At 35.4% G+C, this 21,735-nt stretch overlaps 2 protein-coding genes across 2 annotated transcripts in view; one reads left to right on the top strand and one right to left on the bottom strand.

Moving 5' to 3' along the window:
- Positions 1-2,091: 2,091 nt before the first annotated feature.
- Positions 2,092-4,383, bottom strand: LOC107564927 (platelet glycoprotein V-like; the record flags this gene model as incomplete). The annotated part of the gene is made up of 2 exons (XM_016250101.1): positions 4,337-4,383; positions 2,092-3,801 (listed from the first exon to the last, which is right to left on the bottom strand). A coding segment is annotated over exon 2 (1,701 nt), but the record flags the coding sequence as incomplete, so codon positions are not given.
- A 3,630-nt stretch (positions 4,384-8,013) lies between these two features.
- The window catches only part of LOC107564919 (coiled-coil domain-containing protein 50), a 31,068-nt gene continuing 17,346 nt past the window's right edge, over positions 8,014-21,735 (top strand). Inside the window, exons 1-2 of the mRNA XM_016250089.1 lie at positions 8,014-8,305; positions 18,102-18,164. Coding sequence (XP_016105575.1) covers positions 8,257-8,305; positions 18,102-18,164 — 112 coding nt within the window. The 5' untranslated portion in view covers positions 8,014-8,256. The remainder of the gene's footprint in view (positions 8,306-18,101; positions 18,165-21,735) is intronic.

The raw sequence follows: 21,735 nt of genomic DNA on the forward strand, positions 1-21,735 counted from the left end.
ACTGCTGTTCCTGAAACCACGCCTTCTTTCTTTGCGTGCACATTTGGGCAGCATTATGCTAATATTTCCACATAGTGACGTAGACATGTGGGGGCGTGTTAGAATGAGCCGTTTTAGGTAGGTGTGGCTGATTCTTAACTTTTATAAAGAATATCTCTTTGGATTTGAGACTTTAGTCTTTGCAACTTTACAGATCTTCTTTATGCACCAAGAGCTTGTAACACTCCAAAGAGAAAGGAAAAAATGAAATCGCATCATATGACCCCTTTAAATACAAACGTATTGTCCGCACACTGATGTAACTGCTCCATAAAAATAATGTATTGCGGCAACGTTTCGGCCATCAGGTGATCAGTCTAGTTAGACACATTCAATCACTGCAGGTACACAAGGAGAGAGAGAGAGAGAGAGAGAGAGAGAGAGAGAGAGAGAGAGAGAGAGAGCGAGAGAGAGACAGAAAAAAAATTCAATCAATGGAGGGACACAAGGAGAGAGAGAGAGAGAGAGAGAGAGAGAGAGAGAGAGAAACCCCGCATTAAACTCGAATAAACTAACAAATCAATACAGATCAATAATCACTCAAAATATTAAAACAATACTGAAGACACATGAAAAAATACACACAATCCTATAGAAAAGACTTAATATCAAAATCTTCATTCAACCCAAAAGGTGACAACGTATTTAGAGTATAAATCCAAAAACATTCCCTTTGTAGAATGATCATTAGAATGATAACTTGTTATTTATAAAGAGTTGTACCAGTTCACCTAATTTGTGCCTGACGAAGACCTGATGGTCGAAACGTTGCCGCAATACATTCTTTTTATGGAGCAGTTACATCAGTTACTGATACGTTTGTATTTTTGCTATAGTTTGACCTTTTTTTTCCTGCATCTGAGCCCTGTGTGGGTTTGTGGGATGTGCGCAACTTTCTTACACTTTGGTTTCAAACGTGAGTTTAGCCACATCTCTTCTTTGGGTGGTTCGGTCTCATAGCCTACTTAAAAGTGAAACCTGTGATTTTTGTGCCTCTAGTGACACTAAAAATAATCGCAACAATAGTTTTTACACTTAGTATTTTAACATCCGAAAATACACACTTCATGCTTTCCCTAATAGCCTAATAATTATAATAGGCTATCTATACTAATCTAAAATAAAATCTAAAATTTTAAGGTTGACATTGTGCATATTGTCTAATGATCTGCAGTTTGAGTATCCTAATCTAACAATAATTTTAATATAATTTAAATATATATTATATAATTAAAAAATAGTATAATATAATACATAAGTTATTTAAATAAACAAACAATAAATATAATACTTATAACTAAAATAAAAAAAATAATTTGCTTGAGAAAATAACTATGGCGGTATATTGTAAATATGTTAACATATGAATATTCTGCCCTATAAATTCTGCTCTATATTGTCTAACCACCAGGTGGCACACATGGCAAAGAAACCACTCTCAAAGAACAGAAACATTTTATTTGGTCTTACACTTTGCAAACAACCACCAAGGGTGTGTCTTTATCAGTTTTGTGAATGCAAAGCACTGGAATGTGGAAGGAAAATTTGTGTATTGAGAAAAGAAACAAAAGATTCATTGTAAAAGGCTGTATAAATGAATGCTTACAAAAACAATAATATACATTCTGAAGCTTGTCACCTAAGTTGTGCTGAACATCATTTGTAATGAAATTTGTTGCATAAAATGAGAAAAATGCAAGACAGACGCTTTTGATTAGTGGTCTCAGGATTTTATAGTCCTCATAAATATGTATAGAGTTCAATTAGACAAATTACAATGTGCACTATAATGTGAAAACGCATAGCAATTCACTAGAACTGAAGAGGTTTTTAAGATTTCTCTAGAGTTTGACTTTGAAGCTTCACACTCTTCTAGCCACTATTCTCTGATTTTTCTCCCATAGTGACTTTTCCTAAAAGCAAAATCAACTTATGAAGCCGATACAAAGCATACAAGCTAGCCACAATCAGGACTACACCACTGACCAAGAGAACAATGTACAAAGCCATCATAAATCCACTGTAGGGACCCGTTGACGGGACAGTCCACAGGTACACCCAGCCATTGTAATGATTGTTGTGCACTATTTCAGGTCCGTTATCTAGCACAATTGTATCGTAGAACGCTGGATCATTGTTGTTACCATTGCGTTGTTTCACATAAATATGATCAGGTGTAGGAGAAAGTAGAGAGGTGTCTGTTGGAAAAGTAGTTGCAGTTGTAGTTGCATTCGCAGTATTTCTTGCTGTTGTGCTTGTAGATGTAGATGTTTGCAGGGTCGGTGTCGCTGGAGCCCCAGTGGTAATGGCACTTGAAGCTATAAATGTGGTCTGGAAAACACCACAATGGAGTTCCTCGTAAGTCAGCGTTTGCAGCGGATGGTTTTCTAAGCGGTATGGTTCATAGCATGTTACTCCTTTGTCCAAGTCACTGATTCGTTTTGGGTTTTCACGAATCCATTCTGCAATACCCATAATGCTACAATCGCAATTCCATTTGTTGCCGCTAAGAGAGAGATCTTTTAGCATGATTGCGTGCACAAAAACATCTCCAGGGAGATGCCTCAGATGGTTGTGTTTCAGGTCTAGTATTTCTAGTCTTGAGGTGTTGTGAAAGATAGCCGATGGGAGAGACTCAAGCTTGTTCTCATTAAGCATCAGAATTTGAAGGCTGATCAAGTTTGAGAAGAGCTCCGGGTCTAGTTCCTGAAGGTTGTTTTTCTTCAGGGACAGTTTCTTCAGCTTGGGCAGACAACAGAAGAGGTTCTTTGGGAGGGAGGTCAACTTGTTGTTGAAGTGTAAATTGAGAGCCAGTAGATTGGTCATGTTTGCAAAAAGGTTCCATGGGACAGTGGATAGATTGGTTTCGTAAAGGTACAGCTCTTGGAGTCTCGGCATGTGTCCCATCAGCTGGTAAGGAAGGGATATGAAGGGGTTCTTGTAGAGGGTGAGCTTGGTCAGGTTGGGCAAGTAGTAGAAGGTCTCGGCTGGAATATACTGGAGTTGGTTGGCAGACATTGAGAGGGTGAGCAGGGATGGCAAGGGCCAGAACAGACGTGGAGGAATCTCTCGGATCTGGTTCTTCTGTAGCATTAGCACCAACAGGTTGCTTAGATGGTCAAAGGAACCACTTTCAAGAGTCTCCAACTGGTTGGATGAGAGCACCAAAGATTTGAGTTGCAAAAGGTTGTGGAAGAGGGTCTTCGGGAGGTTCCTCAGTTGGTTATCAGCTAAGTTTAAGTAATTCAGCTTGGTCAAACCCTGGAAGACGTCAGCGTCCAGCTGGGAGATGCGGTTCTTGCTCAGATTTAGTTCAGTCAGGTTAACCATCGCCTCAAAGAGTTCTGAACTAACGGAAGCTATTTGGTTCCCATCTAGCTGCAGTTGCTCCAAGTTGCTTTGCTCACTAAACACCTTGGGTGGGAAGACAGAGAGTGCTGTTGATGAGAGTTTGATGGACCGAAGCTGTGGAGCACCATGGAAGGCTTCTGGTTGGATGGTGTCTAGAGTGCTGTGCGTGATCATTAGTCGTAGCAGAAGAGAGAACGGCTGGAAACTTCGGTCTTTGAGGATCTTTATGTTTGTGTCATTTAGCAAGAGTAGGAAGGTTGTTGTTGGGTCGAGAGGAGGAATGTCGGTGATGTCCCCAGTGCATTTTGCAGAACCCCTAATGTCACAAATGCACCGATTGGGACAACGAGCACAGAGGGTGAATTGAGGCAGAAGTTGAAGTAGAACAAATGTGAACCACATATTCTCAAACTGGGGAACAAATATAGGCATATGTCATTATAAGAGTCTTCTTCATTATATAATTGATAATTTTTTTTTATTTTAGGAAAATAAATTGCCCCATGTACAATAAAAAAATATATGTTTTTTTTTTTTTTTTTATGACTACGTTTTAAAGGGACAGTTTGCCCAAAAATGGTTACTCCCTCTCATATTTTTCCAAACTTGTATGACCTTCTTCCTTCTTTGTTTTTTTTTGTCCATTGAGTCCAAAACAACATTGCACTCAGTGGACCAAATTATGTCCATTCTTGTCCACTGGCTCCAAAACAACATTGGACCCAATTGACTTTAATTATATGAACATAAGTGGACACAGTTTCTAAAATATATTCTTTTATGTTCCACAGAAGAGAGAATGTCATGGAGGTTTGACAAAAAAGTGAGTACATTTCTGGGAACTTTAGAATTTAGACAGAATTTTCATTTCTGGGTAAACTATTCCTAAAACAAGTTAGGGATAAGTTACTAAAACAAATAAATGAAGTAGCAATGTTAAACTTACCTCTCACAGATACTGAAGAATGTCTGGCTAAAATGGATGCATTATGCTTTTAATAACCACACTATGGAAATAGCTCTTCCCTTTCGACACTTATCATACTCTGCAGTGAAGCCTGCATCCGTTGTGATGAGCTTTTTTTTTTTTTTTTTGGTCTTTATTGTGTGTACTTGTAGAAGTCATTGTCTTCCAACTTGCAATATCGCTCTTTAAAAAAAAAAAGTACAGAATGTTCAATAACGCAGAGTGGGACATTAGGAGCTATCCCTAATTATTGATTGATTGAAAAATGCAGTATTAAAATTACAATACATGTTCCTTATTTTTGTTTGGACAATGTGCAATTTCTTTCACTAAAAAGTGTCTCCAATTTTTTGCATTAGTTTATGTCCATAGTCCTCTGTCTTCATATGTTCATATGTGTCCTTAAAGGGACAGTTCACCCAAAAATGAAAATTCTGTCACCGTTTTTGTTCCTCAAGTTGTTCCAAACCTATATGTGTGACTTTCTTCTGTTGAACACAGAAGAATTTTCTACCGTCAGGTCTTTGGTTAATATATTCTTTTGGTATGCGTGACATTTATAATGTTCAACAAAATCTTAACACTAGAGGGAGACAAGAGCTCTTGAAAAGCCAATCTTTATAAATCAAGGCAGATGACAAGTTTTAGCCTATATAAAATTATTTTGAAATTATTATAGTAAAATTGTGCATTCATATGTTTAATTATGAACTCAAGATCCTTAAAAAATAGGGAATATTTTGCACAATGAGATTCACTTGATGTTTTATTGAGATGACATTTACATAAAATACATTTTTGTTATAAGAGTAAAGTCATGAGTACATTATAACTATCATGATTATCATGACACATTATGAATACATATAATTCCATATATGAAACTGTTCTGCTCGTTTTGACACATCTTAAGGCATTAGATGATTTTGCAGATTTTCTTGCTCCTGGTTCTTCACGTTAACATCCTTAAACACAGTATTTCCAGAAACAGCCTAAAAAGAAAATGGGGGAAAAAATTACATCTGCATTTATGCAGTTGACAAACATATCTGTTCATAAAAAAGTAACACTCACCGTCATCTCTTTTGCTGGTCATCGATCTCTCTTTTTCTATTGCGTTTGACACCAATTTTCTTTCTACATTTAGCTCCTCTTGAAGGACCGCAAGCTGAAACAGCAAGCTGACAATTAGCTTTCATAATAATAGTTGGTTTATTTTTATTTATATATTTGTATATTTATATATATTTTTATTTATTTAATAAAAAAACGTATATGTAATTGTATTTAATGACAATAAACGTTTTTCCATTGAATACACATGACCAAAATGAAACATACCTCCTGCAGCTCTGCGATTTTTCTGGCCAGCTCGAGTCCTGAGATTCAGGAAGAAGAGCAGGCTTGTGGATTATAAGATGCTTATTCATTATACATTTGCTAAGAGTAAGACAATCTGTGCAACACATAAATCAAATGCATTTATTTACCGATTACATCCTTTTCTTGCACAGGCATGATGTTTTTCCGTAGCAGAAATGCCAAAATCTGGTTCTGCACATCTGAATCATCCTTTGAATGGAAAACCTGGTTGACTATTAAAATGGAAACACACAATTAAGATACAATGAGACGGATTTAAATGAAATCTATGATCAAAAAACATAGATCAAATTAGTGGCCTGTGCTCACCTGGACTTGCAAGGCTTCTCGTATGAACGTTGAGAGCACCAATCAGAAGTAAAAAAGCAAGTCGTGGAAGAAGACTTCCTGAGGATAGTCTGTCCATGGCACTGAGGGAGTGATCCTGGTGCGTGTCTGACCAAAGGCTCTTCTGCTGGAGGCTCATCAGATGGGACACTTTTAATCCGGCGTGAAGACGCGAGGATGTGTCATCGCTGTAAATCAAAAGTGTGACTGTGTCGTTCTGTATCTAAAAGAGGGTCCGTGACAGCTGGGACTGATGTTCTGACGTGGTCTCAGGGCCAGCGACGGGCAATCAATCAGCGGCGGTGTATGTTAGGACAAGAGTAAATCACTGGCACTACTGGGGATCATTCATCTGGGGATGGCAAAATGTTCCTGGCATTCTTCTTTTAATTTAACTAAAAGTATATGTGAGTCAGTGCCTAGAATAACAAGAAACAGTATGATGATGGATGTCATATGTACAATATAATGTCATTCTGGCGGCTTTTACATCTTATAGAAACTCTAGTTGGATGAAGACCTATAAACATTGAGATCCATATCTATAATTAACAAACGTATTGTGTTTAAATATGCATTTTTTGTGGGTTTTTTATTTTCTATGTTAAAATTGAATTGATGAAATCTATATTAATATTTAAAATAATGAAAGTCATATTTCATATTATTTTTAAACTTAGTATACTGAGTTACTCTACAAATAGCCTATTATTATTTATTATGTATGTACAAATACACACACATACAATATATATTTTGTATATATTTGTATTCATATAATTTAGATTATATATAAATATCTTGAATATATAAACATAACATACAAACACATGCATGTATGTGTATTATATATACATAATAAATATACACAGTGCACACACATATATTATGTAAACAAAAACTTTTATTTTGGATGTGATTAATCACGATTAATCATTTGACATATATATATATATATATATGTGTGATTTTCTATTATTATTTAAACTTTGAAAGTAAGGTATAGGCAAAGTCCATCCGATAGAAACTCGAATTGCATTAAAACAATATTTAAGTTGAGTTAATATTTAAGTTAATTTTCTTTTATATGTGTTACATATTCAGCTTTTTTTCTATTTTCTTTTTTCAGTTTCTATCGATCAATAAATAGTTGACACAATAATAACATATACAAAATAATTCCAAAATGTCTTAAAAACTAAAATAATATTTCATCAAATATTGTAGTACTCTATCATAAAATGTTTTTGGCGTTATAATGATGTTTTTGTAAAGGAAAACTTTGGAAGTAAAGGATTTTCCATTTGATAGAAACTCTAATAAAAAAAAAAAACTATAATGCACGAATGAATGAATGAATTAGAATGATAATAAATAATTCAAATACATTGTATAATTATCATTTATCAGATTTTTTATGGGGCATTTCACTTTTTAATCTTTCTTACAATTTCCACAACATCAATGACATAATGATAATAATTCATCAATCGATATGCTCTTGGTTACTCTATATTTACCGTAAAATGTTTTTATTTTTAATATTTCATAATAACATTTTAGAGTAACATATTTGCATTTTACATTGTAGTTAGGCCATACATCATTTTAATCATTTTAAAATCGTGGAAGCCTGACATCAGAGTAGCTAAGTTTTACTCTGCATTTTCCAAAAGCAAAAGAGTGATTTAAAGTAATAAATTCAATATCAGAGTGTTTATACTGGCCTGAATTTTAAACGTAGATAACGACAATAACCAGGTTTACAAAACATTCAGGTAGCCTCCTTCTGAAGGAATTTGAGGACTGCGCAGGTTCACTGGCTGTGTTTGTTCATGTGTTTGCTCGCGTGCCAGAATGTGAGCGTGGCATGTCCCGCCCTGCCATCCGTTTCACACACACACACACACACACACACACACACACACACACACACAGAGACAGACAGAGCTCAGCTTTTCTTTGTGGTTTGTGTGTGTGTGTGTGAGCTCCCAATATTCATCCGCTGAGGGTAAAGAGGGAGGGACGGACAGAAACCTCGGCTGGCGACAGAAACCAATCAGAGCGACACATTAGCGAAGACATCGATCGGGATTTATTGAACGTTATTTATCTGACGGAAACCGCCATCCGTCTGTCAAACAATAACCTCCAGAAACCCCAGAGAAACATTACGCGCCGGCGACGACATGGCTGATTTCAGTATTGATCAGAACAACCTGCCTGGCGTGAAAGAGGGTGAGTGAAGATGAAGAAGATGAAGATGATGGTGGTGCGCGTGCTTTCTGAAGCATTGTGTGTGTGTTAACGTTACTGCGTTAAAATAACCGGGCAAGTGGCACGGCCTGTCAGACGATTCAAAACTGCCAAAAACGATTAAATATGATTGCATTGTGGTGAATTATGAAGGCAAACTGTTATTTTGACTCAATACATTGGTTACCTTTTATACCATGTAACGCTACGGACATATTTACGTTACTGAAGGGAGTCAAAACAGCCATTCGCTGTAACGTTACTGAGAAACGCCTCTATCAATATATATCTGAGCCTGTTTTGCCTCAAATATCATGTATTAGATGGCGTGTGATGCCTGACGTTAGCTTTAGTTGCTGTGTGTGTGTGTGTGTGTGTGTGTGTGTGTGTGTGTGTGTGTGTGAATGAATGCTGGCACATGTGTTGTGAGTGAGAGTCATCATGAAAATCTTCGGCATACCGGCATACACTGTGGTGCAACACAAGCTGTTGATGACTTTGCATGTTATTGGGGGGGGGTAGCTAGCTTTGCAGGATTTCAACCCACTAATTTTAACCCCGTTTGATGCTTAGGGTGGATTCGGATTTACAGACCCCATCATTTCTGCCCCAAATCCAGTTGGTGGTAGTATCTGAGGTTCAGATACAGTTATTGGTCTCAAACCGAAATTCAAAAGCCATGTAGCTAATTGGGCACCAAATGTTGGTTTCTTGTTATTTCATTTAAAATAAATGATTTTACTTTAAGGGGATGGTTGACTCAAAAATGAAAATTGTCATTATTCACTCACCCGCTTGTTGTTCCAAACCTGTATGAGTTTCTTTCTTCATTTGAGCACTACAGAAGATATTTTGAAGAACGTTGGTAACCATACAGTTAACGGTAGCCATTGACTTCCATAGTATTGTAAAATATGTTATTGAAGTCAAAGACTACCGTTAACTGTTTGGTTGCCAGCATTCTTGTAAATATATTTAATCGATCATTTTAATGACTTTTTATGTTTAAAATGAGCTAATTTTGTTTAGGTTCAGTTGATTTCTGAATTACAGTTTCAGACCAATAAGTAATTCGGTCTAATTGGGGATCAAATGCTGGTTTCTAGTTTTTTTTCTTAAGTAGGATAGGCCAAGTTAACAATTTTAGGATTAGGTTTGATGTATTTAAAACAAACCATTTTTCATTCATAATCAGTTATTGGTCTGGAACGGAACTCCAAAAATCAAGTAATTCTCGCTAATTGGGGACCAAATGTTGGTTTCTAGTTATTTATTTAATATAAGTTACTTTAACTTAAATGCGACCAAAAAGGTTAAGAACTTCTGAGGTGGGATAGGCCAAATTTTAAGGAGTTTGATGTGTCTAATATGAGCTACTTTATTACTGAATTTTAAACATCGAGTAATTCTATCTAACTGGGGGACCAAATGTTGGCTTCTAGGTAATTATTTCATATAAAATAAACAATATTTACACAGTTAAATACAGTACAGATGGTTGAGAGCTCTATAGTGGGACAGGCCAAGTTCACATTCACAAAATATGTTTGATGTCTACTATTTTGTGCTAGATTCATTTTATGATGTATAATATTGTTTATCAAACATATCTTATTAGTTTACACAACAACAAACATGATGCTGTGTCTTTAACGCTTAAAAGAAGTCTTTTAGGCAACAAAGTGTCCCATATCTGTGGAAAGTGGCAATTAGACTCTCTGCATATGTATGAAATTCGTTGGTCACAAGATGCGAGAACCTTGTGACTCATTGAACCCGTTTAGGAAATGTATTACTCCGAAATTCAGGTCCAAAAGTTTTGTGTAAAATTTTTCATTTATTTTATATTGTCGCCTTAACAATTTGAGTGAAATGTGTGTGTGTGTGTGTGTGTGTGTGAATGAATGCTGGCACATGTGTTGTGAGTGAGAGTCATCATGAAAATCTTCGGCATACTGAAGATGACTGTGGTGCAACACAAGCTGTTGATGACTTTGCATGTTATTGGGGGGGGGTAGCTAGCTTTGCAGGATTTCAACCCACTAATTTTAACCCCGTTTGATGCTTAGGGTGGATTCGGATTTACAGACCCCATCATTTCTGCCCCAAATCCAGTTGGTGGTAGTATCTGAGGTTCAGATACAGTTATTGGTCTCAAACCGAAATTCAAAAGCCATGTAGCTAATTGGGCACCAAATGTTGGTTTCTTGTTATTTCATTTAAAATAAATGATTTTACTTTAAGGGGATGGTTGACTCAAAAATGAAAATTGTCATTATTCACTCACCCGCTTGTTGTTCCAAACCTGTATGAGTTTCTTTCTTCATTTGAGCACTACAGAAGATATTTTGAAGAACGTTGGTAACCATACAGTTAACGGTAGCCATTGACTTCCATAGTATTGTAAAATATGTTATTGAAGTCAAAGACTACCGTTAACTGTTTGGTTGCCAGCATTCTTGTAAATATATTTAATCGATCATTTTAATGACTTTTTATGTTTAAAATGAGCTAATTTTGTTTAGGTTCAGTTGATTTCTGAATTACAGTTTCAGACCAATAAGTAATTCGGTCTAATTGGGGATCAAATGCTGGTTTCTAGTTTTTTTTCTTAAGTAGGATAGGCCAAGTTAACAATTTTAGGATTAGGTTTGATGTATTTAAAACAAACCATTTTTCATTCATAATCAGTTATTGGTCTGGAACGGAACTCCAAAAATCAAGTAATTCTCGCTAATTGGGGACCAAATGTTGGTTTCTAGTTATTTATTTAATATAAGTTACTTTAACTTAAATGCGACCAAAAAGGTTAAGAACTTCTGAGGTGGGATAGGCCAAATTTTAAGGAGTTTGATGTGTCTAATATGAGCTACTTTATTACTGAATTTTAAACATCGAGTAATTCTATCTAACTGGGGGACCAAATGTTGGCTTCTAGGTAATTATTTCATATAAAATAAACAATATTTACACAGTTAAATACAGTACAGATGGTTGAGAGCTCTATAGTGGGACAGGCCAAGTTCACATTCACAAAATATGTTTGATGTCTACTATTTTGTGCTAGATTCATTTTATGATGTATAATATTGTTTATCAAACATATCTTATTAGTTTACACAACAACAAACATGATGCTGTGTCTTTAACGCTTAAAAGAAGTCTTTTAGGCAACAAAGTGTCCCATATCTGTGGAAAGTGGCAATTAGACTCTCTGCATATGTATGAAATTCGTTGGTCACAAGATGCGAGAACCTTGTGACTCATTGAACCCGTTTAGGAAATGTATTACTCCGAAATTCAGGTCCAAAAGTTTTGTGTAAAATTTTTCATTTATTTTATATTGTCGCCTTAACAATTTGAGTGAAAGCCTCGACTGTAAACTTCAGAATGTCGTAGTATTTGGTACCACATAAAAGTTTGCGTGTGTTTATGCGAAAGTGCATCTGGATGTTTTCAACTTATTAACAGGATGAAGACGAGCAACATACCACGTTTCTCACGAGTTTCTGTTTGCTTCTCCTTGAAGAATGTCCTTGTGGTTTCTGTTTTCAGTCGTTTCATGCGTGTGGATTCAGCATTTTGCTGTTGTGTTGCAGCTGCTCTTTGCTCTTGGAGACAAAGTTAGGGATGTTTGCCTGGAAAATGTGCAGGCTTAAAAAATGTGCTGTTTTTGCTGCCTAGCTAAGACCTTCTGGGATGTGTTCAGCGTTGGTTTTGTGTTTGCTTTGGAGAGCTTTCAGCTTTTCCTTGTGTTGCTGTTACTTGTTTGCCAGTCGCTGCTCGGGTGCTGCTTTGTAGTGCCTTGAGGATCAGTATTCTTAATGAATCAGACATTGTAATTGATGTCATAGTGTTGTGTCGCTTTGGGCTGTATTTATTTCATGGTGTATGTATCACCCACAAGTTTTTAATATTAGGCGAAGAAAAAATCCTTTATGCCTGAAACATGTTTTATTAGATTGTGCTGGCTTAAACCCTGTGAGAAACAAGTTTATCTATCTGTCTATCTATCTGTCTGTCTGTCTGTCTGTCTGTCTTAATTTTTTTAATTTACAATTTATTTATGGAACACTGTTTTTTTTCCCCTTTCCTTTGTTTTGTTTTTTGAAGTTATGTATAAATGTAACTAGAGTTTTTAGTAAAAATCTGATAATTTACCATACATTTTCATAAATTTGAAAAACAAGCAAACAAAAATAAATGCAATACATTGAGTTCTAGTCTAATATTTTTAAGTGTAAAATATTTTTTTTTTGGGGGGGGGGGTTGCATTTAATCAAGGATGCATTAAATTGACAGTAAAGACAATTAAAATGCTACAAAAGGTTTCTATTTCAATTAAATGCAGTTCTTTTGAACTTTCTATTCATCAAAGAATTCTGAAAAAAGTCTCACAATTTCAACCAAAATATCAATCAGTACAACTGTTTTCAATATTAATAATAATAACAATAATAATGTTTCTTGAGCAGCAAATCATCATATTAGAATGATTTCTAATATCTAATAATATAGAAGGATCAATATAGATCCTATAGATAATTCTATATCAATATAATAGAAGGATCATGTGACACTGAAAACTGGAGTAATGATGCAAAAAAATTCAGCTTTGCATCAGAGGAATAAATTACATTCATAAAATTTGATCAAATAAATGCAGCCTAGGTAAGCAGAAGACACTTTTAAAACATTAAAAAGTCTTAACTACCCCAAACTTCTTAAAAGTAGTGTATATATATTTATTATATGAAATTTCAATAAATTAATTCATTTGTTTGCTCAATAAAAACATTGAAAACTAACATTCTTATCTCAAATTTGTCAACCTGGCCTATATATATATATATATATATAATAGGTTTACCACTAATATATAACTGGGTCATATATCCATTTTTCTCATAATGATAAATTTTAAGGAGTTTGATGTGTCTAATATGAGCTACTTTATTACTGAATTTTAAACATCGAGTAATTCTATCTAACTGGGGGACCAAATGTTGGCTTCTAGGTAATTATTTCATATAAAATAAACAATATTTACACAGTTAAATACAGTACAGATGGTTGAGAGCTCTATAGTGGGACAGGCCAAGTTCACATTCACAAAATATGTTTGATGTCTACTATTTTGTGCTAGATTCATTTTATGATGTATAATATTGTTTATCAAACATATCTTATTAGTTTACACAACAACAAACATGATGCTGTGTCTTTAACGCTTAAAAGAAGTCTTTTAGGCAACAAAGTGTCCCATATCTGTGGAAAGTGGCAATTAGACTCTCTGCATATGTATGAAATTCGTTGGTCACAAGATGCGAGAACCTTGTGACTCATTGAACCCGTTTAGGAAATGTATTACTCCGAAATTCAGGTCCAAAAGTTTTGTGTAAAATTTTTCATTTATTTTATATTGTCGCCTTAACAATTTGAGTGAAAGCCTCGACTGTAAACTTCAGAATGTCGTAGTATTTGGTACCACATAAAAGTTTGCGTGTGTTTATGCGAAAGTGCATCTGGATGTTTTCAACTTATTAACAGGATGAAGACGAGCAACATACCACGTTTCTCACGAGTTTCTGTTTGCTTCTCCTTGAAGAATGTCCTTGTGGTTTCTGTTTTCAGTCGTTTCATGCGTGTGGATTCAGCATTTTGCTGTTGTGTTGCAGCTGCTCTTTGCTCTTGGAGACAAAGTTAGGGATGTTTGCCTGGAAAATGTGCAGGCTTAAAAAATGTGCTGTTTTTGCTGCCTAGCTAAGACCTCCTGGGATGTGTTCAGCGTTGGTTTCGTGTTTGCTTTGGAGAGCTTTCAGCTTTTCCTTGTGTTGCTGTTACTTGTTTGCCAGTCGCTGCTCGGGTGCTGCTTTGTAGTGCCTTGAGGATCAGTATTCTTAATGAATCAGACATTGTAATTGATGTCATAGTGTTGTGTCGCTTTGGGCTGTATTTATTTCATGGTGTATGTATCACCCACAAGTTTTTAATATTAGGCGAAGAAAAAATCCTTTATGCCTGAAACATGTTTTATTAGATTGTGCTGGCTTAAACCCTGTGAGAAACAAGTTTATCTATCTGTCTATCTATCTGTCTGTCTGTCTGTCTGTCTGTCTGTCTTAATTTTTTTAATTTACAATTTATTTATGGAACACTGTTTTTTTTTCCCCTTTCCTTTGTTTTGTTTTTTGAAGTTATGTATAAATGTAGAAAAAATCCTTTATGCCTGAAACATGTTTTATTAGATTGTGCTGGCTTAAACCCTGTGAGAAACAAGTTTATCTATCTGTCTATCTATCTGTCTGTCTGTCTGTCTGTCTGTCTTAATTTTTTTAATTTACAATTTATTTATGGAACACTGTTTTTTTTCCCCTTTCCTTTGTTTTGTTTTTTGAAGTTATGTATAAATGTAACTAGAGTTTTTAGTAAAAATCTGATAATTTACCATACATTTTCATAAATTTGAAAAACAAGCAAACAAAAATAAATGCAATACATTGAGTTCTAGTCTAATATTTTTAAGTGTAAAATATTTTTTTTTTGGGGGGGGGGGATGCATTTAATCAAGGATGCATTAAATTGACAGTAAAGACAATTAAAATGCTACAAAAGGTTTCTATTTCAATTAAATGCAGTTCTTTTGAACTTTCTATTCATCAAAGAATTCTGAAAAAAGTCTCACAATTTCAACCAAAATATCAATCAGTACAACTGTTTTCAATATTAATAATAATAACAATAATAATGTTTCTTGAGCAGCAAATCATCATATTAGAATGATTTCTAATATCTAATAATATAGAAGGATCAATATAGATCCTATAGATAATTCTATATCAATATAATAGAAGGATCATGTGACACTGAAAACTGGAGTAATGATGCAAAAAAATTCAGCTTTGCATCAGAGGAATAAATTACATTCATAAAATTTGATCAAATAAATGCAGCCTAGGTAAGCAGAAGACACTTTTAAAACATTAAAAAGTCTTAACTACCCCAAACTTCTTAAAAGTAGTGTATATATATTTATTATATGAAATTTCAATAAATTAATTCATTTGTTTGCTCAATAAAAACATTGAAAACTAACATTCTTATCTCAAATTTGTCAACCTGGCCTATATATATATATATATAATTGGTTTACCACTAATATTTAACTGGGTCATATATCCAGTTTTCTCATAATGATAAGCCACTTAACTTCTCCATATAACCCAAAAAAGTTTCCAGTACAGGTTCAACAAATTGGCCTCTGAACCCCTAAAATATGCTGCATGCATAAGGAAATGAAGCCTAGAGTAAATGCACAGTCAGCACCAAGATGCTTATTTTCAGTAGGGGCTTTCTTGGTTCCTCCTGCCAAATGATACTTGGCCGTTCTCCGGATCCTGTCAGATAGGGCATCGAGATGTCATAACGTAGCTTCACCAGCCAGTAGACTGCAAGGGACATTTTACAAAATGTAAATTTTGCTCTTGGTTCCTCATTTAGCGCTATGAATATCCCTTGGTCTCGGTTCTGCAGCTCTTCTGCTCAAGATGCTGATCAGCAGCAGATGGATGACGACTTTAATCACTGATCTGCAGAAGTGGCTTAATCTCATCCTTGTCTCACTTCAGCTAAACATACAGACACCGGAAAATACCTAGGTAAATTAGTATTACGTGAACAGTGTTTCACATCGTTATTAAACCTGCCACTAAATTCCCTCACGGCTGTAGCACACAGTGTGAAACTGGAGCGTGTGTTTGGTTCTATTAATCACGCTCGATTCCCAGAAACCGTATAGTAGGGCTGCACGATATATCGTTTCAGCATCGATATCGCAATGTTTAGTATAGGCTACTTATATTAATACTGATTGTTTTCTTTGCTCACACACAGACACGGTGTCTACACCGGACGCGACAGCTGTACAGAGATATCCATTTTTAAATGAATTTAGTAGCAGAGCTACTGCACGTGATTTTCAGTGCTGGAAATCCATTTATCCTTTGTTGAAACTTCCATGTCGTCGTGGAGAGCGCATGTCAGGGTCGCTTCGCAACGGCAGACGCCACGAAAGCGCAAGCTCCCAAGCGCTTTGGAAAAAAGGAGAAAGCGGCGCGGCTGGCGTTTTCCACGCGTTTTTAGGCACGACGTGAACATCCCCAAAGTCTGTCTACTCTGGACTCGACAAAGCGACCGTTGCCAATCATTTGTACTTTGTGTCAGTACGTCATAAATGGAACGCGGCATCAGTTTACTGTCTGGGATTTGTCGTGCCGCGCCGCATCCAGTGTAGACAACATCACTGATTATAATTGGTTCATACGTAGTCAGTGTAGACACTGTGAGAGCCACGCAGATGCACGTGAAGTTTGTGAACACTGAATTCTGTTCTTTTCTGCGTCTTATTTGTGCCTGAAATACTGTGTTCTGCAAGTATCCTTGTAAACGCAGTTGCTTATGGCTTAGGTGAAGGGAAACAATTGAGAAAGAAAATGGAGGTGTAACAGTATATTAGTTTACAGCAGTTTAATGTTCCTGAGGCTTTCTGTTTTATGAATGTTAACCAAACAACAAAACACAAAGAAAAATCACTTTTGTAGCTTTAACACAGATTTATTAGATTGAATTTATACAGTGAAGACTATGCAGTGTTATTTTACATTTGATTATTCAATTTCTGTACCTGAATACTGTTAAGACTTACCTGAAAAATATAAAGCACTGCTTATTTAATTTGTATCTTTGTTCCGTTATATTTATCTATGCTTGTAATTTGTTTATTTCCTATGCTGATTTACTTGCCTACAAAATCACCCCGATCGTTATTATTTTTCCAAATAAACTATTCAAGTCATGTGGTGATTTTTTTGTTGTTGTCATGTCACAATATATATCGCAGAAAAATAAAATATCGCAATGTGAGTTTTTTTCCAATTTCGTGCAGCCCTACAGTATAGCGCAGTTTTCCTTGCAGGCTGAAATGCAAAAGTTGCTTTTATCTGATTTAGGTTATCGGAGCTTGTATCAGAGACTTGAAGACGTTTGTTGTGCTATCAGTCACAAATGAAGGCGATACATGGATTTAATGACTTCTCCACCTGTGTTTTGAAGCGTGTCTAAGCAGCTGGGAGGCTGCCAGGTGCAGAATCAGGCCTAATGAAAACATAAAAAAGCAGACAAGAGGATGTTAAAGGGTGGATGTGGAGGACGTGGTTGCAGTTTCTCGGGTTGTATTTATAACAGTAGGTGATAATGATCGGTTGCGCTGCAGTTTCAGACTAATGCAGACCCCACAGAATTTCCACAGAATTGTTTTCCTTTAACAAAAAGTTTACCTTGTGTTTGACATCAGTTTACCTTTTTATATATATATATATATATATATATTAAAAAGTCTGATTTCTTATTATCATCAATATTGAAAACAGTTGAGCTGCTTAATATTTTTATGGAAACGGAACTGTGATACTTTAAATGGAAATTTCAAAAGACCAGCATTTATTTGAAATCGAAATCTTTTGTAATACTATGATCTATTTAATGCATCCTCGCTGAATAAAAGTGATAATTTCTTAATTTTTTTTTGAACAGTAGTGTAAGTCCAGTACTAACTATACTGTACGTATACTGCTCATGCGTGCTAAAATATTCACCTAAATCTGTTATCCTGAGGTTTGCGTTGTGAACGTCCTGTGTGGGTTGAAACTACGACGTGGCTCTTTGTTAACAGTAAATAACCTGATTTTTTTTTAAACTCTCTCTTTCTGTCGGTCTGCAGTGTGCCGGGACTTTGCCATGCTAGAAGACCACTGTTTGGCCCACAACCTTCAGGAACAGGAAAGTAAGTCCTCTCATACCCTCTACCCTCTTAAATGAACGTTAAAGCATGGAAAGTTATGACCTGTAATCCTGAAGCTGTTTGTTGACACTAAATGAGTCATTCAAAGCCACTACGGTGTTTCCCCATCCTTAACAGAGCATAAAAATTAATGACAGTGGAAAGAAAAGTCCAAACTCATCTCAGCATCTTCCCCTTTTAACTGCAATGTGAGGTTTTACACCTTCACCACAGATCACACATGCCATCATATTGATTTTATTAGCGCTTGTGTATGGGGAAACCATGTTGAAAAAGACAAAGAGCTCTTGAGGACACGATGGTAAATGTGACCACATGTGGTGATTTTTTTTTAATCCATTTCAATAGGCATCCACGCATTTGGGATTTTCATGTGAGGGCGAAACAAAGGTTTCGACAAGTAGACGGGTTCAAGTCGGTTACGCAAATTCCCTGTGTTGACCAACAGACAGCTGTTTAGTTTTAAATTGACTTCTGTGTTGGCGGCAATAGCCTCGTGGGAAGCACGTCGACGTCCCGAGTTCGAATGCTTCATACATTTACACTACTAGCAATTTTTCTAATGAAATGACACCTTAAAGAGATAGTTCACCCAAAAATGAAAATCCTGTCATTAATTACCCTCATGTCGTTCCAAACCCGTAAGACCTAGGAACACAAATTAAGATATTTTTGAAGAAATCCGAGAGCAGACAGCAACGTAACTGACACGTTTAAGGCCCAGAAAGGTAGTAAGGACATCATTAAAATAGTCCATGTGACATCAGTGGTTCAACTGTAATGTTATGAAGCTATGAGAATACTTTTTGTGTGCAAATAAAAAAAACAAAAATAACGACTTTTTTCAACAATTTCTTCTCTTCCGTGTCAGTCTTCACGCATTCACGACAGTACCACGACACACGCGTGTTTACTTTGCACACAAAAAGTATTCTTGTAGCTTCATAACATTACGTTTAAACCACTGATGTCACATGGACTATTTTAATGATATCCTTACTACCTTTCTGGGCCTTGAACGTCTCAGTTGTGTTGTTGTCTATGCAGGATCAGTGAACTCTCAGATTTCATCAAAAATATCTTAATTTGTGTTCTGAAGGTGAACGAAGGTCTTACTGGTTTAGAACGGCATGACAGGATTTTCATTTTTGGGTGAACTATCCCTTTAAGACAAAGCATCTGATTGTGTTTTCCTGAAGAGGCATAGCAGATTCTTTCAACAATATGGTGTTGGAAAGATCTGAAAACTCCCTGTTTTAGAGTTGATACGTGGGCAGGTGTTAGAAACACAACTCCTCTCTTGTGAAATTCAATTATTCAGAAGTCTTCTAGCAAATGCATATTTCTGTGTGATCACAAGACTTTGATCTGCTCAATCAATACTATAAATGAACCTTAAAAATCTGACCACATCATCCTCTAAAAGTTTGGTTATTTTCTTTTCAGCAGAGCAGTGTTATTATAGTATTATTTAGCATAGTATTTATTCATAATTTGAATTATTTCAGTTTTCAATTCAAGTTTTAGTCATAGTTTTTTTTTTTAATTAATACTAATTTTTTTTAGTAATGTTTAGTTTGAACAATTTTAGATCTTCAGCTTATTTGTGTAGCCATGTCGGCATTTTAACAAGTTTTTTATTTTACTTTTCAGTTAAATAATTTTTAATGGTTTATAGAGTATTTAGTTTATAATAGTGCTGTCAAACGATTAATCGCGATTAATCACATCCAAAATAAGTTTTTGTTTACATAATATATGTGTGTGTAATGTGTATATTTATTAAGTGTATATATAAATACACGCACCTATATATTTAAGAAAAATGTTACGTTTATATATGAAATATATTTATATATGATAATTTACATGAATATAAATATATACATGTAAATATTTTCCAAATATATGCTGTATGTGTGTGTATTTATATATACATAATAAATATACACAGTACACACACATATATTATGTAAACAACTTTTATTTTGGATGAGATTTAATCGCGATTAATCGTTTGACAGCACTAGTTTATAATAATAACAGTATTTTTTAATTAGTTTGAATAATTTGAGATCTTCAACTTTAGTTGGCAAGGCAGAATTTTAAGGTTTCATAGTTTTTTTTTTTCATTTTAGCTTTTTTAATCAACAAAAAACGATTTGTAATTGTTTTGTTTTTAGATTTAGTTAACAATAACGACACTGCAGTAGAGCTTTTTTATTAGTTTTTAGTAATATAATAAATTAATAATTAGTTTAAAGTCCCTCTGTGGTGAAAATCAAGTTTTTTTTAATGTTGTTTATTTGTCTACGTGGTGTTTTTAATATGCTTTTAGACAGACCATGTGCCAATCCATTTATCAACACCATTGCTGAGTATTTTCTCCTTAAAACTGTAGTTTCCCAAAGGCAGTCACAGAAACGCGGTTTGAAACAGCCTTTTTTTTGCTACGTCACAAAATTCAATAACCAATCGTGTCAAGGGATCCTATCCTTAGCATATCATTAACTGTGCTGCAAACGAACCAGCGCAAACAGATAATGTTACCTCACGAAGTTAGCCATCAGTCTCCTTGCTTACGTTGAGCATACCAGCTTATTTCTGGTTCAAACACATATGGCTTAATTAAACCAATATTTCCACTTGCTTGCCATTGCCATTGTATCGCGTTTACTGCAGTTCATTTAGTGGATCAGGAGGCGCTGTCTCATGACTGGCTGGTGTGTGATTGAGTGGAGGTGGGGCTAATTTGCATATTCATAGATCGGCGTATAGTAAATAAGGCAAGGGTTAAGAGTTGCATTCAAGCTATTTTAAGGCATGAGAAAAATTTCACAAGAAAAAACATTTAAATATGTAATTTTGATGATCAAAGATGAGTTTTAAAGGATAACATTTTTGACTACAGGGGGACTTTAATAATTTTAGATCTTCAATTTTAAAGGGGTCCTATTATGCTCTTTTACAAAGTCTTGATTTTGTTTTGGGGGTGTACTAGAACATGCTCTCATACTAGGTTGTTCGAAAAAACACATAATTTTTCACATATTTTACATTATTACAACACCTCTCTCCCCAGTCTGGCATGAATGGCTCAAATAGTTCCTGCATCAAATGAAGGCCCGCCTTCTGAAAATACAAAATGTGCTGTGGTTGGTTAGCTGGGCCAGTGTGTGTTGACATTGGTTAGCTGGGCCAGTGTGTGCTGTGATTGGCTCCACTCGGCGTCTGGTCGGGAAATGTCATGCCCCTTACCATAGCCGCCTGCGAGCTTCAGTGTAAATATTGCGTTAAAATCAAATCAATTTGAGCGCGATTTAAACCCGGATGATTGTAACCACTCTAAGTTCGTCTGCCTTGGGAAAGCTAGCGTGTCTCCGACATAGTGATAACACTTGTTGCCTTCTCTACTGCAGCTCAACCAGGTCTCGTGCCATTCGTCGATATTTGTGATATCACAAATCCTGGAAAATATGCGTTGTAGTCCAAACGAGTCGTTCGTTGTAGTTTTTGAAAAGTGATTTCTGTTAAATAAAATATCTCCTTTTGA

The sequence above is a fragment of the Sinocyclocheilus grahami genome, unplaced genomic scaffold (genome assembly GCF_001515645.1).
Source record: "Sinocyclocheilus grahami isolate Dianchi unplaced genomic scaffold, SAMN03320097.WGS_v1.1 scaffold971.1, whole genome shotgun sequence".
NCBI classification, from domain to species: Eukaryota; Metazoa; Chordata; class Actinopteri; order Cypriniformes; family Cyprinidae; genus Sinocyclocheilus; species Sinocyclocheilus grahami.